This window comes from Parus major, chromosome 1A (assembly GCF_001522545.3).
Source record: "Parus major isolate Abel chromosome 1A, Parus_major1.1, whole genome shotgun sequence".
Taxonomy (NCBI): Eukaryota; Metazoa; Chordata; class Aves; order Passeriformes; family Paridae; genus Parus; species Parus major.
Genome location: NC_031773.1, coordinates 14,117,657 through 14,136,398, shown reverse-complemented (window position 1 = coordinate 14,136,398; position 18,742 = coordinate 14,117,657). Strand labels below are relative to the sequence as shown.

At 36.0% G+C, this 18,742-nt stretch overlaps 1 protein-coding gene across 2 annotated transcripts in view; it reads right to left on the bottom strand.

The window, feature by feature from the left end:
• CPNE8 (copine 8) overlaps nt 1-18,742 on the bottom strand; it is a 70,962-nt gene that overhangs the window by 29,925 nt on the left and 22,295 nt on the right. For both annotated transcript variants that reach the window (XM_015628834.1, XM_015628833.1), the window contains 7 exons: nt 17,007-17,110; nt 14,130-14,169; nt 13,305-13,381; nt 7,895-7,958; nt 5,424-5,527; nt 3,547-3,651; nt 466-507 (listed from right to left, as the gene is read on the bottom strand). In XM_015628834.1, the coding sequence (XP_015484320.1) occupies nt 466-507; nt 3,547-3,651; nt 5,424-5,527; nt 7,895-7,958; nt 13,305-13,381; nt 14,130-14,169; nt 17,007-17,110 (536 nt within the window). The remainder of the gene's footprint in view (nt 1-465; nt 508-3,546; nt 3,652-5,423; nt 5,528-7,894; nt 7,959-13,304; nt 13,382-14,129; nt 14,170-17,006; nt 17,111-18,742) is intronic.

The following is an 18,742-nucleotide window of genomic DNA, read 5'->3' as shown; positions in this document are numbered from 1 at the left end:
AGAAAACTCAGGTCTTCCAACTCCAGAGTTCACAATAATGTTTTGATGAAGACAGACACAGAAATAAACATTAAGACCCAATCTGAAATTAAGGTAATTAATAGGTGGATTCTACATTGCAATATTTAGGTCACTATGAGCAGCCATTGCAGGGACATGCATTTTATCATGTTTCAGGGATGAATATAAACACACAGCAGGTTTGAAACAGCCTAATTCATCAGTATTCACCACAACTGCAAAACACAGAGCTGTATCACAGCAGAATTTTTCTCTAGTACCTGTACCTCTAAATACTGACAAATAACTAACTTTATCTAATATTATGCTAATAATATTTCTAATATTTCTCTATTATTATGCTGGACACTAAAAACATTTATAAGATGTATATATACATTTATAAAGTGTATAAACATGCAGGATAAGGGATAACCCTTAAGTTAAACTGAAATATTGTCTTACCTTCCATCTCTATCCCAGTCATACACTTCTACTTTAATTGTCCTAAAATGAAAAAAACCAAAACAATACAACCCTATTTAAATGTGAAGTATATACCCAGATTGCTTTTAAGATTAACAGCATAGGGGTGCATCAGTTGTGCCAAATCCTAAAAGCAGAATTTTTCAGTCATTTCTCATGGGGCAGTGAATAGGCTGTCAGATAACACAACACATCTTCATAAATCAATAGCTAAATACAGTGGAAACTAAGGAAACAATTAAACACACTGGAAGTTTAACCAATTTACTTTTACTTGCTGATGCTCTGAATTTTCTGTGGTTTTTTGAATAAAATGATTCTTTAAACCTTAAAGTATTATCAAAGTTTTTAAGAACTGTTTCCTTATGAGTAAAGTGAACCCTTGAGGGCAGCTCTAACCTTGCTTCAGAGATGACTGCGAAACAGATAAAAAGGAAAAAGCAGACATTTCCAGAGTAAAGATCAATCATATTCCTTAAACCTCAGGACTGGATTTCTTAAAATGCAAATACTACAGAGCATATTATCATCAACATCCTTGAGGAAACAGGAAAGATAAAAGAGGTTAGAGATAGTATGTAAGCTTATTCATCTCCTTTTACCACAGAAAGTATATATATGTAACCAAATTCAACTGTCGCTAACAGGAGTCCTATTTGGCCTAAAATGAACTGAACATAGGACAGAAAAATAACACATCCAGACCTCCTGTATTTTAAGCAACAAGTTAGCCTACTTTTATTCTTCAGAACTGTTTCATGTGAAGTCATCAGGGCTGTCTTATTAATGAGGGGACAAGAATCTAAGCTACTGCATTATAATTTGCTTCCCTGCAAGCTGATCCTCATTCTTCCAATGACATCCAGTCAAATATATATTAATTTTCTTTACTAAGAAGGGACTCTTCTGGGATAAAGCTGAGCAACAGCTGATATTATATACAATATAATATCAAGTAATTCACACCGGGATTATTCATTTTTTATATTCCAAAATAGGTAAAGGAGTTGCTTTGTCTGGATGGACCTCTTTTCAACTCAAATTTAAAAACTCCTAACCACACCATTTGTTATATTTCATAGCTCTTGCATAATTCGGGTTGGATTTAAGTAACCTTACAATGAAAACTGATTAAAATGGAAGTTGTTCTGCCAAACAAAATGAAAAAGAACCCCAAACCTCTTTTATCCCACCAAGTATTTCAACCTTCAAAGGAAACTAATTTCACCTTCAGATGAATTCAGCAAAAAAAGAGGCACTATCACATTTTTTGCCCTAGACAATCATTATTTTACTGATGTTTGAAAACCTGTTGTAACAGACAGAATACACTACTAAGTTAAGATTTACATGAGGTTTAGTGGGATTTAAGTTTTGAATTGTCTTACAAATCTGTGTTCAAATAGCAAAATCATCTCAGTGAGAAAACTTGGATTATTAAAATAAATTATTAAGAATATCAAGATAAATTCCTGAGGAGGATCTTCAGACAGGTAACTGCAGTAAGAGCAATTCATCCTTGAATAAAGCTCCTCTCTACTGAAATTTATTTCATATTAAAGGATTAATTACAGATCTTGACTTTTATCTATTTTGCATGACATGCAAGATATTAAAAGACCTTTCCAATCTTCACATACTGAAACTTAACCTTTACCTTAAAGGACACAGTTTAGATGATAGGTTTCCTATTTTAGTATTAAAAAAAAAAACACCTTTCATTTAAAATAATCAAGGTTAGACATGGGTATCCATGTTTTAAATGAAAAGGTGGACAGAGTTCATTCAGAAGCATGCATTAGCTGAAGATTTAGTCTCCACAACGCCAGAATAAACATTTACTGTGACATGTTTCTACTAATGACATTATTCCCACCTTTCACATCTATCACAGAACCCAGAGCACCAAAATTTTATCTGTGAAACTATCACTATCTTAAAGAGACCTTTGGGGACTCTGTTTTTACGCATTATCACGAGGATGTTAGCAAGTTAATCCTAAGCTGTAGAAAGAAGGGTTTTCTAATTAAAAAAACCTAAAATCTCCGAAGTTTTTCTGGACTATCAGCAGGTTAATTTAAATAACCGCTAATGACTACTTCTTAATTTGAAACATGATTGTTGTATGCAGGGACTATGAAGTTTCATGGAGCCTTTATTCACTTTATTCACACATTATGTTGAAAGCAGATCAACAGCAGATACACAGTAATAATTTGAGGAGTGCTGTTGCACTTTTAAGTTCCCTTAATTTGGAATGCTGGAGTTATTTCAATATACCTGCACATCTTTTCTAATTATTATGAAAATGATTTTTTTAAAATATGATAAACAGTGTAGAGTCCAGAGACTAGCTCAATGAATACTATTTTGCTTATGCATTATGCACATTAACCCAATTACAAGTAAAAAATTCTGTCTGAATATCCTCATTACAAAATTGATTCATTTTTATTGCATCTAAGTGAAAGAGCAACCAACATGGCAATTTTTAAGAAGTCCAAAAATACCTATTTCCACTGAACTAATTTGTTCGTTATTAGTGGTAAAATGTTGATTAAATGCACAATAGTATTAAAGATAGATCCTTCTGCATGGAACCACTGAAAACTTCAAATCTGAAGATAACTACTTTCTGTGTTTCTCACCTACTGATTTATGTACTTAAAGGCTTTCCATTATCAGCATCCTCTGACATTACATTGTCACCCAAGGAAAACACATGATCATTTTTTTTTCATTGAAACATTAAAAAATACTTGTGTACACTTGTCACAGAGACCATGCTTTAAATTAGTCTTTTCTTTTTAATTCATACCATAGAGAGCAAAGAATTTTTTCCAGAAAACACCACTAGCATCTCCGACAGATTTAGCATATTTGCTTTATTTTTCTAAATTCTCTAATGAGATGAACCATTTTAAGCAGCTATTATACTTTCAAAATGTTGATTAGATAACACCAGGGCCTGGACTGCATAGAAAAAGTTACATACAAAAGAACACACGAGTTAGGGAGTAAAAAATTGTATATGCTAAAAAAGTTTTAGCCACAGCTTACCGGTCATAGTCTCCATTACACAGTGCTCTGACAGAAATCTTGAATGCCTGCCACACTGGATTTAATGTATTTTTCACAACTTCTGTTTTGTGGCAGATTGTAAAACTGTAATTAAAACAAAAAATAAAGATGCATTTTGTATTTATTTACTTTTTCTTTTGTGTCATCAAAGATGGAATTAAAAGAGCTGTAATCATTCATATGTACAATGTCCATATAAAATATAAGGTAAGAAAAAAAGAAATATGGTGAAATCGGAAGGAAGGAAAGACTGAAGAGACCCACTGGAGAGATATTATAGACTAGAGCGCTAAACAACTATCTAAATGTTTTTACCCAAAACTTCAACAGCCACTTAACCATTCAGTGAGTATTTCAGGGAAGAATAGTTTCCATCCCACTTGTTTAAACAGACCTTGTACATACAGGAATCAGTCACAGATCCAGAAAGAAAATGTTCTTGTGAGGATCTGACTCTTGCTTAGATATTAAGAAACTGATCCAAGGGAATGGTGGCTTTCAGATTCTTATTCCCCACTCTGTCCATGATTTTTTAACCAGGGCTGCCTTAGGTAAAACATATATGCCTCTGTGAGATTCCATTATCACCATCACTCATGAGCTGTATTAGTACATTCTGCTTTCTCTAAATGATGCAAAATTAAAATACTTCCTTTGAACCCCCATCCTGGGGACTGAATCATTCAAAAGAAAACAAGAGACAAGGTCACTGGTGGAATTATTACTGAAATTCCTCATCCAGTTGCAACTAAAGCTATCCTTTGAGGGAATGTCCTCCTTGTGCCCCAAATGCCTACACTTTTATCCTGGCTGTGATTCATAAGACATGACCAAAGCCAAAAAAATTAAAAAAGAAAGCATCCTTTTGCTACAGGTGCAGAAGTATCTGCCCCAGCATCTTGTTGGATTCAGGAGACCCATAAAGCATCAGTGGCTCAACACACCCCTTAGAAGGAAGAGGGCAAGAGAGGCTGCATGTACCAGCACTCCCAATAATACCCACAGAAAGTCCACCAGTGACCTTAATGCCACTCACAAAGGAGCTGTAACTCCTCTAGGCTTGCAGTTTTACACAGGCAGTGTTTACTCAGGAAACTGTCCTTGTAATCTTCCTCAAAGAGAAAAAGAGCAGGTAACAGACACACACCCATACACAGATTTATGTCACCAGTTCCAGTTAAGCTACAGAAAAAAGTAGTATCATACATGTAGCCTTAGGTTTGATGTATGTTAGATGTGAGGACTTTCAGTTTCCAAGAAATCTTAACCTGCCAGTAGAGCCCCACAAAGGCAGAGTGTTGGGTTGACCACGGCATATCAAGGCTTAGCAGTGGAACAGAAGAGATTAGTCTACTTTAACAAATTAAAGCATGAATATAGCAAACAGCCGTTCATAAAAAATATAAATTCTATTTTGGGGATTTTTAAATTCAATTTTCTAGAACTCTGTCAAAAAGATAAAAGATATTTCCTAATTAAAATTTGCAGTATACAATGTTTTTATCTAACACAATTTCTAAGCAAGAACCTATTTTGCAGCTCTAATTTCCTTTGATAATTCAATTTAATTGGATACTATATCTTATAAAAAGTAGCACTGTTTAGCTACTTTATTACAATTGTCATAGTGCTCTACATTTATGAGACCTCTTAGAACCCTAAAGTGCAGTATTTGATCAATTTGTTTCAAGTTTTATTCCTGTACTGCACAACATGACAAACTGAAACCCAACAAACATTATAAAAGAAACACAGCTTAATCTGAAAAATGTAAAAAAAACAAAACAAAACAAAACAAAACTATCTGTAAATAATTGACTAATGATTAGCAGCAAAAATACTCAACAGGTACCTACCTGCCATCTTCATTGCTTCGATGAAACACAAGGAAAGGATCAGATTTCCCAAAGAAGTCTTTCTTGTCTAGCTTGTTTGCACAAAATTGCATTAGAACTGAATCCTGAAATTGGTAATAAAGAAAAATTACATACAGCAAGCAGTCTACGACACTAAAAAAAAAATAAATTCATTGAACTATGCAAATAGAAAACAAAATAAATGGGAGTGTCTGTCTTCTGAATGCCCTCTACATATTCACATTTGTGCAATGTCGTCATAGTGCAGTTTGAATGGCTGGAACAAAGAATTCCTTTGTAGGGACACCAGAAAAAGAACAATTTTCCATGCTAAAATGGCTCAGGATTTTTCAAGGATTTCCTGACATCCAAAACTGTATTCTGAAAGTAGATGCACTGACAAGGAAATTATATTAAAAGTAATTTTAAAAACTCAAGTCAGTCACGACTCAGTGTCATTCCTTCAGTGACTTCGACCTATTGTTTGCTTCTATTGCCTGTCCAGCAAATGGCTGCTGGCTCTTAAGAATCTGCAACTTTCAAGAAAATGAGCCTGAATGGTTCATCCAATCTAACAACAAATAAGGAGAAAAGTTTCTTTGCTGTGATCAGGCAAACTGAAAGTCACAGAGGTCACACTTTGGGCAAAGCCAAGAATGAGAAAAGGATTATAAATGCAAAGATAAACCTGCAGACTCACCAGCTGAGGCAGGGCCTGCTGGAAGACTGTTCCATACATGGACCTGGAAATGCAATAGCAACTAGAGGAGGATGAAAATGTTGGCTCACCACTGAGTGGGGGAGGGGACCAGGTGACAAAGGACACTGAAGGTCCATGTTTCTCACAGCTTTCTATGTTTTGGTCTTACTGCTAAGATTTGCCTTCAAGACTCTTGGGAACCTGAGACCCAGACCTGAGAAAGTCTGGAACAAGGATAACTTGCACTTGGTAGAGGAGGAACATGAAAGGTAGCATTTAAAACAGAACAGACATACAGAAGCCCATGGGACTTGGTAGGATGCACCCGAGAGTGCTGATGGAGTTGGCTAATAACACTGTGGAGCCACTTTCAGCTATCTCTATAAAGTTATGATATTCAGGGAAAACTCTCCCATCTTTGAGAGAGGGCAAGAGGATCCAAGCCAGTTTTATCCCAAACCCTTAGATGATAGAGCAAATAATCCTGGAAAACATATGCAAGGACATGAAAAAGAAGAAGGTGGCTAAGACATCAGCAGGGATTTACAAAGGGGAAATTGATGCCTGATCCACTGGAAGCCTTTCCTCACAGAATGAGAAGCTGAGTGGATGAGAGGAGCCTAGTGGATGCTGTTTATTCTTAATCTTAGCATGGCCTTAGACACCGTCTCCCATAAATCCTTGTTCACAAACTAATGAATTATAGACTAGACAACTGGACAGCAAGGGACACTGAAAAATGGCTGAACTGCTGGGCTTCAAAGGGTCAATACTGCGTGACACAAAATCCACCTGGGACCAGCCACTAGCAGTGTATCCAAAGCATCAAAAGTGGGCCAAGAATGTTGAACATCTTCATCAATGAGCTGGATGACGGACAGAGTAGACCCTCTGCAAGTTTGCAAACAATATAAAACTAGAACTAGCAGTTTATACAATAGAAGGTTGTGCTGCCATTCAGAGATATCTGATACAAGCTGGAAAAACTAGCCAATATGAACCTCATGGGGTTCAACAGAGTGAAAGGATATGTACTGCACTTGGAAGGGAATAACCCTATGCACCAGTACAGGCTGCAGGCCAAACAGCTGGAAAGCAAATTGGCAGAAGAGGACTGAAGGGGCTTGGTGAACACCAAATTGATCAATGTGCCTTTGGCAGGAAAGGCCAACAGCCTGCTGGGCTACATTAGGAAGAGTGCTAGCAGAAAGTTGAAAGAAGTGACCCTGCTCTGGTGAAGGCTGCTCCTGAAGTACTGCTCATTCCTGGAGCACTGTTCTAGGCTCCCCAAGGAAGACACAAACATGCTGAAGCAATTCCACAAAAAGCATCACTAAAATGATTAAGGGATTGGACCATCTCTCATCTGAGGAGAGGCAGAGAAAGCTGAAATTATTTAGCCTGGGGAACAGAAGGTTTATCAATTTGTGTAAGTACATGACACATAAACAGCCTATGTTTAGTGGCATCCAGTGGAAGAAAAGGTGGCAATATATACATACCTGAAATATGAGAAATTCCACTTAAATATAAGGAAGATTTTTACTCTAAGTGTGCTGAAAAGTAACTCTGTAACAGTGCTTGTGTAGATTGCTTGGACTCCCAAAACCCAACTGCAAAGAGCCCTCAGTAACCTTCCCTAAGAAAGCCAGGAGTATTGGACTAGACAATCTTCCAAGGTTTTTTCCAATCTCAGCAACTCAGTGATTCCAAAATAATGAGTTTTGGAATAAATTTCATTTTATTTATGAAAAGCAATGAGCACACTTACTCTGCAACATCCTAGTTCCTCTGCTGTTACTATGACAGTTCCACACTTCTTCCCAGGAATTCCTCTGCAAGAAAACACAACCACATCACCTTAATTCCTTAATATCATGTATGAAAGTTACAAATGACACAGAGAGCACATGGTAAGTTTCCAAGTCACAAAGCTGATGGAATGTAATTCAGTTTCCCTTTTCTGCCACTTGATCTGTGTAAAAAAGTTGATTTACCTTAAGTAAATTGGTAATGAGTTGCATATTTATTCTAACTAGAAAGAAACACATCAGTTTTAATATTAAAGAAAACAGCATTAAAAGTTTAAATAGATTGAAATAGTAACAGAATTCTACTGTCCAGCCTCCCATTGATGTTTCCTTTAGAGATGACTCTACGACTGATTTGTGAAAAACATCCTATTTCAAGCTTTACTTAAACAAAATACCTAAAATATAGTTAAAAGTAAACACCAGCATTATTTTACAGCATTTATTCTGAAATGTCTACTGAAGAAGACACATAATTATCTCACCATCATATCTGATACAGGAGTTGCAAAATAAATTACTATTCACCCAGGCAGCAATTTAAAACATATGCTGCACACCAGAAAGCCCAAAACAGTTCCTCAGCATAAAAAACAGCAGAGAAACAGAAAACCCACACATAATCTGATAGCATTCAGTGCCAGCAGCCTTTTGGAGAGGAAAACACTCAACACAGAAGGCCATGGGGCCTTATAAAAGGAGGACAATATTAACATGATGGCTGATAAAGAGGTGAAATACTTCATCAAGATTAGCACAAAATTTCTTTACAGAACAAAAAGTTCTCATTATTCAGGAACTAAAAACTACCAAGTGACTTGTGCAACTTTTGATACTATTAGGTACAAACTTTGTATGCTTAAATCTACATGCATGAAAATAGTACTGGACCATTTGCAGACACCAAAGGGTTTGTTCTCTTATAAATTCCCTTACAAATCATTCATTAAGAAAAAAATCCTTAAATGTAAAGTAAACACCCTGATAAAAACTTCAGTCGTCAGAGATCAGGCAAATGGAACAAACTTTAACTAGTAATTATGCCCTGTAAGAAAAAAATAAAATAATTTCAAACTGGTTGAAATTTCAAGTACAAAAAAAAATCATTACTTAGTGATTCATCATTATAGACCAGTCTATCCAATTGCCAGAGAAATATTGACTAATACTAAGTTGAAGACAAGCATGTAAGAGTTCCACCTGTTTAAATCCAGAATGCAGTGTCATTGCCCATCTTCCATAGCTCTAAGGGATAGCTGGTAGTGAGCAACCCTGGAACTGGCTCTATTGCACTGAAATTACAACAGAAAATTTATGTTCAGGCAACTAGTTTCTCAGGGTTTCTCTGGAAAGAGTTACAGATCAGGGTTTTTGGGGTACTAATTAGTGATAAATAGATAGATAGATAGATAGATAGATAGATAGATAGATAGATAGATAGATAGATATTAGCTGTAATCTGTATAGCATAACTGCAGTCAACGCCACCATGCAGGACTAGTTATCTGAAACGCAGATATAGAAAATGTGCCAGTCTAAGTGTGAACAGGGTGCAAACTGAATAAAGGGAAACAAAGTGGGAAAATCTACATTTCAGTGGGTCCTACTAGACTTGAGAGTCCAAAACCTGTAAGTTTCTCTACAGTGATCACCTCTTTTTGCACAGTATTTGAAAGAGCAGGTAATTTCACTGTTAGAGGAACAGAAGAGACAACCATTATCAAATGAAAGGTCTTCAACAATACCTGCATGTCTAGATAAGATACAGTCCTAAGAAGTAATTATTGTCTCCTTAGAACAAATTATTCCATAATTGAGACACCACATCTGCTGCACCAAGAGAAGTTTAAAAGAAAACTCTGAAGAGTACTTGTGCTTTAACGAGGACTGAAAGGAGTCTGTGTAAAAGATGAAAATTTATGTGGAAATTCAAACCTGAGAGGTGAAAAAGAGCATCCAATTTTGCAAGCTGGAATTGCAATGAGGCAGTGGATGGAACATTTTTCAGGTCATTCAAAATTTACAGTCTTATCCCAGAATTTGCAGAGCCTAGCCCTCTGATAGTCACATCCACAGATAAAAGGACAGGACAAATATGTATAGGAAGTCAGTTCAGGTGTTTTTCTATCAGTTATGTTCACAGCAAGATGACAGGAGGAAGAACTTTACATAATAGGCCAGCTGGCTCCAGTACAGCCTCATCAGCAGGCAACATTCAGATGTGAATAACTAGCATAGAACACTCATTAAGCTTTGCAATAGCCCTATCTCCTAACCAAAGGGAATTCCTACAGGAATGCACTTAGCAGATCCTGAAAAAAGCCACTGCTCAGTTATAAATGTGGCTAGCATCTTCTCTCTAGGAAAACAGAACATGTAAAGATCTAATTCTGGATAATGTCTGAGCAGGTGACATTTTCGTGAGAGATAAATTAAACCACACCATTTCTGGAAGTAGATGTATCTGCATATTATCCTTTCATGTCAATACAGCTGGAACATGGGAGGCCAGTCAGAGTAAATCTTACATAGACAGCCTGTTTTAAGAAGGCATTTAATGAATCTAGTAACCCAACAGGTAAAGAGAACAAACATTACTATTAAAATGTCACATTATCCATTTCATCTTCTCTGAATTACGAGAATTATTTTCCAATAGAAATTATCCAAAGGAGATGTTCACATATGCACCTGACCAGTCTGTAAAATAAAGTGCAACACTAAAGTATGTCCTTGAACAAAAAATGCTCACTGTCAGAAGTGCAACAGGCTACCACACTACAATACTGGGAGCATGACTCTCCTGTAACAGACTGCATAAAATTCCAAGTCCACAATGGCATCAGAAACAGAGAGGGAGGTTCAGGGGACAATCTCACAATTGCCAAGAAGAAATACTATCAGGTTCATGCCTCAGAGCTGTAATCCACTGGTGCTTGTAATACCAATGAAATTGCACGGCATGCATGCCACGTAGGCAAGGAAAAATGTGAATTGTGAACTTTTGTACTTGGCACGAAGAAGTGCAAGGTGTGTTTCAGCCTTCCTGCTTGACCACAGCAATGGTGACCCTCTAGGCTCGAGATGTTTGACTTTGAGGAAGGACAAGACTACCTTTTCATTGTAGACTTCCTAAGGGAACATTCCCGCATGATACACAATCAGACTCAAAGCTGGACAGCTCACAGCAGCCATGGAGTCCTGAATTGTGTAAGACTTTTGTAAATGCTTAAAATAGATAGAGCTGAAGAATAAGCTTCAAGTCTTTCCAATTTTAATTTTGAAAGAACATGAGAGCTTACTTGAATGCCAATCAGAGAATGGAATTCAAGCTTCTCAAACTGCTTAAGTATAAAAAGTGCTACTTCTGTAGGGTAGCTGATTGGGACTAAAATGGCACCAAGCATTCTCTAATTTGTACATACATTGGCAGAGAACTGAAGAGGGAAAATGTTAATTAACTTCAGAAATATGGTGAAAAGATAAAGCTCTCGTAACTCATAGATCATAAAGAGCATTCATGCTATGAGAACACAGACCTGACGTAATAAAGAGAATAGTAAATTCAAAGCAGTAAATAGCCTGAAGACATGCAATATTGTCTATTTAATTAATTCTCATTGTTTGAATATTTAAAGACATTAAACACACTTCTATAACCAAACAAACCTGAAATGCAATGCAATAGTTAAATGAATAACAGAAATGTCTCCTAGACACCAAGATGTCCAGACTTCAGAGAGTCCAGAATGGACAATCACTCTGGCACACTTGTCAAATCACAGCACTGTCAAAAGTACCAGTGACAAAATAAAACAGGGACACTATGAAGAACTGATACAAAGTCAAACACTTTCTCATTAACCTGTGCATACCCACATGTTGGGTCCACTTAGCAACTACCACACAAGAGAATATCAGAACCCAGACCTGAGAAATGCTTGTTTACCCAAGAGAAAATATATTACACAGGCCAACACAACTACGAAGACCTTTGTTCCACGGAATCTTCAGAGATTTTTTTTCCATTTCTCATAGAGAATTTCAAACTTTAAACTTCATCTGTTACTGATTTCAGACTTCATTTAACCTGTACCAAATTTTAACTGCTGAATGGATGTCTTTTAATCTACATGTTCAAAAGGAATTTTCTCAGGGAAAAAAAGTGTACTGAGCTGAATAATTTACTAATTGAGGACAGAAACAAATCTGAAGACTTTCAAAAAGTCAGGTAAGATCTTACTAAATATAAGTGTCTTCAAAGTCAACACTTTCTCTGACCAAGCAGAGGTTGTCAACCACAGGCTTCCAGTATAATCAATTGATAACTGGCAATGAGCCAACCCAGTTGGGTTGGAGGTGTGACAGTGCAATTCACTGCTAGCATAAGCTAGGCCTGGACAGTGAAAAGTCAGTGAGCTGCTATTTTAGTAGAAGAAAAACAGGGCCAACCTCCTGTCCCAACTGACAAGACAGGATTTCTGTGCTCAAACTGTGCAGCCATCAAGAACTAAAAACATGTCCAGAACAAGCAGTGACTGTGTGTTGCCATGGCACAGTGCTGGGGCTCTGGTTCTCCTGGGACAGCCCTGGAGCTGGGCAGGGATTGTTTCCTCAATTGTGTTACTGGAATGCCCCTGCCTGTGCCTTGTACCTCTGTGATTCTTTGGGTTTTCATAAGCTGATGACTGTCCTGGGATGGGTCTGAAAGGAGCCAGGACAAGGTATTTGGGCTCCCCCATCTACCATTGGGACAATTCTCATTTGTTTGCACACAACCTTTTTAATCACATAACCTAACACAACTTTTCTATTATGACACTTACTGTACTGGTCCTCAAGGTTATTTCCTAGACATGTTTTTAAAATTTTAATATCTAGAATGAAATTAAGGGGAGAATCACAAAATACTGTTGTCTGAAACCACAACATTTGCTGATGTTAATCATTTTGAGTGATTGTGTTAGAAATCTGATAATCTGGTCATCTGATTCTTCACTGTTTCTTTGTGAAGGTTTTTTTTTGCAGGAACTCAAATGCTTGAACAAAAGGTAACACAATTTTTATGATGTACTAATTTGCAAACTAAAAAACATTTTTTAGATTAGTACACTCAAGCTATTTCTAATGCAAAACGTAACAAGGTTGACAAAATCTTTGGATTAGTCAATTCCTTTGCTAATTGTTCAAAATGAAACCTAAATTATCATAGCCTATATTAAGAAAGACTTCTATTGCATGTAACTATTTACCCTCTCTTAAAAGCTGTATCTGTCAATTCTGTAGATCAAGATACCTCACAGCAAAAAAGCTCCACAATTCCTGCCTCATGCAGCAGTATGCATTCATCCAACATCCCAGAATACTTACACAATTGATTTTTCCAGTCTGCTCCCCTGTGATCCCACTATTTCTCCCAGTGTACAAAACATCTGTCCCAAAAAATCCTGAAAAGCAACAACATAAAAACTCAGAATTCGTATTTCACACAGTGAAATTTGGTTTCCCATTTATCTGAGCTGTTCCCTACTGAAGAACAGGTTCTGCTGAACACCACATCTTAGAAATAACTATGCAATAATGAATCATAAACAGACACACTACCACCTATTTGACATAACAGTAGGTTACATTTACAGATGTAATTCTAAGTCACTACAGGGAGCATGTAATTGGAGATAAATGGCTAAAAGTCTCATCTTTTCACTGTGAAGCACACACACAGCATTCCTTCTACTACTCTCTTAGTTTGCTCCAGGTTCTCAAAGGTTCTCTTACCACAGCCTTCCTGCATTTATCTTTTAAAAACATCACTGAGTAGCCTCTGAATTCTACCCTTCTCTAAATTTTAAAGTTACTACTTCATCACTCCCACTTCAATACAACACGAGTATAAAATGTTTCTTCTAACATTGAGACATAATCAAAACTTCAATTTTAGGACCCAGAAAGGTATCAGCAAATTGCAGCATATTACATATCTGAAAAGGCAAACATGCATGCTAAAATATGTCCTTTGCAAGAGAAATGTCCCATTAAAATTATACTTATCAGGATTATGTGTTTTCACTCATATCACAATCACTGTATTTGTCTCTGTGTATCTGATATTACTTACAGTAAAAATAAAATAGACATACTGAAGAACTGGAAGCATTTTAGCACAAAAAATTATAATAGTGAGGAAGAACTTACATGTTTTGACAGGTTAGGACTCTTTGAGTCAACATCATAGCTTAGGAAAAAAAAAAAAAAGAAAACTTATATCAGACTTGCCAGTGTCTCAGACATTTCTGATGACGATTATGTAAAGAAACAAAAATCAAACAATTCTTTCGCCTATCGCCACGTATTAAATTTACACAAACAGGTTTGTGAATGGGAGTTCCCCAGTAAGGAAGACAAACTGAATCATCACATATTATAGGACTATGGTTCACTAGTTATTTGAAATTAAATAATTCTGAACAAAGTGCAAGCTTTAAAGAGAAATTCTTTTGATATTCCTGTTTGAACAATGAAAGATTACAAAAAGCAGACCAAAAATTAAAAAGGAACCCTAGAAAACAAACTAACTTGTAAATTGTTTTCTTATGCAATTTTTCAGTCATTTGAATAAGCAAATAGAAGTAACTGACAATAAACTGAACTGCTTTTAGTAAGAGTTTGACTTGTTCTTCTGAGTTTATCATAATCTTCACCTTCCTCCAGCTAGAAAATATCAGTTTCCCTTCCATAATCAAGTCAAGAGTTAAAAACTCTCAAAATTTAAGAGAGATTGAAAAAAATAATGTAAGAAATTCATACAAGATTACTAATCTCTATAATAGTCTTCCATGTTTATCAGATAATCCAAGTAATATTTTTATCAAATAATCCATTCAGGTTCAATACCAGTAACGAAACTGAAAAGGTTTTTATCTGTTATGTTACTGCCCATCTCAGGCTCCTCTGCATGTTTCTGTTCCCACTGCATGGAATGCTATCCCTTTGGTTGTGCTGGGATGCATCATGGACCAGACCACAAGTCAGGATGTCAGGAATACCATAACATAGCTGGATGTTGTGCAGCACAGTCAAAGCTTTAGAAACACATTTATTAAGAAAAGCAATTCCTAGAAATACCATTAACACAAGTTCCATCCTCCAGTTAAAAGCAAACTCTGGTGAAATTGAACAGGAAGATACAACTTAAAAGTTGACCTGAGGGATAGCTACAGAAGTAAAACAAAGAATGACTTCACTGACAAAATCACTTACTAAGTACCAGCTGTGAGCAGAAAGGGGCCTGTGACACTGGTGGCTGTACATTTTAGGGGGAGGATCATGCACATTTATTGAAGCAGCAAATATCAGAGCTATTCTTGCCACTTTTTTGTTCCCCTTGCAAAATATATTAATCATGTAAGGAGTTTCTTTGAAAACTAATACTTTGGCCAACAGTAGTACACAATTTCACCAAGGAACTGAATACAGAAAACTTTCTAAGGTTTCAGAATTGGGATTTAATCCGTTAGTGGCTATATGAGATCCACATTTTTAACTCAGAGTTAAGATATTTAATTTTTCATCTATCATTATTAGAGGGCTCTACAATAAATTCACATAAAATGGCCACAATATGATCACTTGCAGGCAAAAACAGTAACAGCTATTCAGCTTTGAGTTCAGAACAGACTTGTGCCCAGGTAACCCAGGACAGCAGCAGAGAGCCAGCTTTTCATTAACAGACAGGAATACATTTTTCTGACTACATAAATAATTAAACAGGAGACTGTTTTCCCTTCCAGGTCCAAGTCCTCTCCAGAAAGCACTTACCCAGAAGGTCTTTACAGACTCCCCTTTCTTTCTGCAGACTGAGCTTGGCTTTCTCAGTTCACTTCTATCACTTCTCATTTCTACTGCACTGCCCCCTCCCCATAACATGCATCCTATGAGAAGCAGGAGGCAAATAGATACAGATTTCCACATAGCCCCCACTGTGTGGCTATTTTAGCAATGCTTTGTATTTGGAGAAGAATCCCTTATTTCACAAATTGCTTAGTTTTGACTTAACATCTATTTTAAATAACCCATTATAGTTATACTCCACAGATTGAATGACATTAAACCCAACTCTTAAAACTGCAAATAAAGTCTGCATCAGACTTCCATTGTTGAAGTCAAAGGATTTGTACCTTGCCACATCAAAGTACCCTGTAATCTTCCTAGCTTTAAGTATTTCCTTTCATTCCTTGAAATAGGTGGTCTAGGACATCTTACAAAGGAAGTGAAAAGAAACAGGGAAAGGATTCTTCAACTAAAAAAGGACATACAAAGAAAATTTGTGGCCACAATGCATAGTGGGATTCAAAACTGCAGCAAAAACTTAATTATCTATGAGGGTTATTCATATTCTTTCCTAGGGCAAGGTTAAGAAAGAACGCCTAATAAAAAAAGAGGAGGAAAATTAAGGAAAATAAGACAACCTTGATTACCACAAAGACTGAAATAATCAGAAAGGAGTGAAATGTAAGAGACGACGTGCAGTGGTGACATGACCTGGTGACTGGACTCTCAATTCTCTTTTCCAAAGAATAAAGTCAAAGTCAAAACAATTCTACCAGCGGAATAAAATGAGCACATCTGGAATAATGTCAAAAGCCATCTACTTCTAGATCAACTGCTGTTGTTTTAAAATCTAAAATTCAGTATATTTAGATGTATAGTAAAGAAAATTTTGGGTTTGTGCTACTTGTACAGTATTTTATTTCTGGACAGTATATCTGTACCTGTTTTGCTGACTATGCTGCAAGAATATTTTAACATTTTGACACCTTTTTCTTTCTATTATCCGAAAGTAATAATTGTAAGCATAATTGGACTTTGACTAGTTAACATCTGCCAGTTTCTTAAAACTTGGTCATTATCATGTTACACATTTATTTCTGAGGATGCAATGCTAAATCAGTCATGTTTATTACATTAATTTATCCTATGTCAATAGATACCATCTCCAAGTTAATTTTATGCTGAACAAAACTTTACATGCTGACAGAGGCTGAAATATTGGAGTCAAAGTTGTTAACTTACAAATCAAATCGCAGATTCTCTCTTTCTTCAAAGAAGTAGTCCATTATAAATTTTCTTACAAAATCTGGATTTAAAGTATTATCAATTACTTCTGTTCTTCCAAACTGTAAAAGAAAAGAGCAAGTTTAAGCTACATGCTATAAGGAAGAATAATTAAACTGCCAATATCAGGAATATGTGAGCTATAGGACAGCCTGTAAAAACTTCTCTTGAACAGATGCCATGAAAGAAAATTACTGCATTCACATTAATAGATCAGCTACCTGTAGATGAAGACAGAGTGGCAGAAGACCTCATATTTCAATACAGAGAAATACCTTGAACTAAAATGCATCAAGATCAGCTCCCAGAGCCAATTAAAATCCACAAAAATTTGAATCAGTAAAAAAATCCAGTTTCCTGAAAAAAAAACACATCAAAAAAAACCCCAACCAAACACAAGAGCAAGCAAAAGTTTGCATATATTATTTATTTCAGACAGCTTTAAATATTAGGGAACAGAGTATTTCCATTGCAAATGTATCATTTTTGCACTGTCCATCTCCTATTTCACCTCAGTTCAGCTCTCTCTTCATCACTCCTCTCTCTGAGCTTTGGCAAAATGCCTTTTCCTTCTTAAAGTTTATAGGAGGTGCCTCAGCCCCTGCCAAGCTTGTATGTTAATTTAAAAAAAATTCAAACCTTAGCTGGGGAAGGCCTAGAGCAACCTGGCCTGACTTTGGAGATGGCTTCTCATGGATCAGGAGGATGAACCAGAGACAGCAGATGAATAGAAGGCTGGATAACACACAGGTTCATTCTCTTAAATTAATCCATGATTGTCATATTCCATATATCATGGGTTTAAATTTTATAGCTCCATTAGAAATAGAATTATGTATGAATCCAAAGGGAAAGTTACTTCAAAAGAAAATTATAAAATGGCTGTCAGTTTTAATTTTTTTAAATAACAAAACATCATAAATTTTTAAGTACTTTTCATCTCTTCAATTCTGTATTTTTTTCAATAAGTGATATTTCATTTTACACTACAACCATGTTACCCTTGGGAAGTCAGTCTGACTTGATTTACAACGCATTACAGACGTGTATCAGTAACCAAAGATAAACATGCAACGTACTGATGATCAAATCACAGTGAGACCAGAAAAGGCCTAACTGAAAACCCATTCATCTCTCACTAATTATACTTAGATTGTAACAAAACTTGAGAGACTGAATTCAGTGGCACTACTAACTTTTCTTTAAATTATTTCAAATTACTGTTTTGGGTTTTAGTTGAGGCTTCAGTTTTTTGTCCGTTTACTTATTTTACACGGTGACACAAATGATTCCTTCCCATATGCTTGGACTCAACGATCTTATAAGCCTTTTCCAATTTAAATGTTTCTGTGATTAAACTACTATAACTAATTAACTGATGAGCTACTAATAGAATTTACCTTACTTGTGGCATTAAAATGCTGTTCTCTAAAAATCATTAGTCTACACTTTTCAGCTAAATTAAGCACCTTTTGAAATCTGTTTTCCCAATTACCTATTGCCTTTGTAAACAGAAGAGATTACTTCTATAATCCAGTCATTTATGACTAACAACATAGCTACTGATTAATTAGTTCTCCACATGGCCTACTTTCCCCAATAACAATTGAATAAAGCTAAAATTTCAACATGGCCAAGAAGCAAAAGCCTTCAGAAACACTATCTGGGAGAGTAACAGAGTCAATGTAAATATT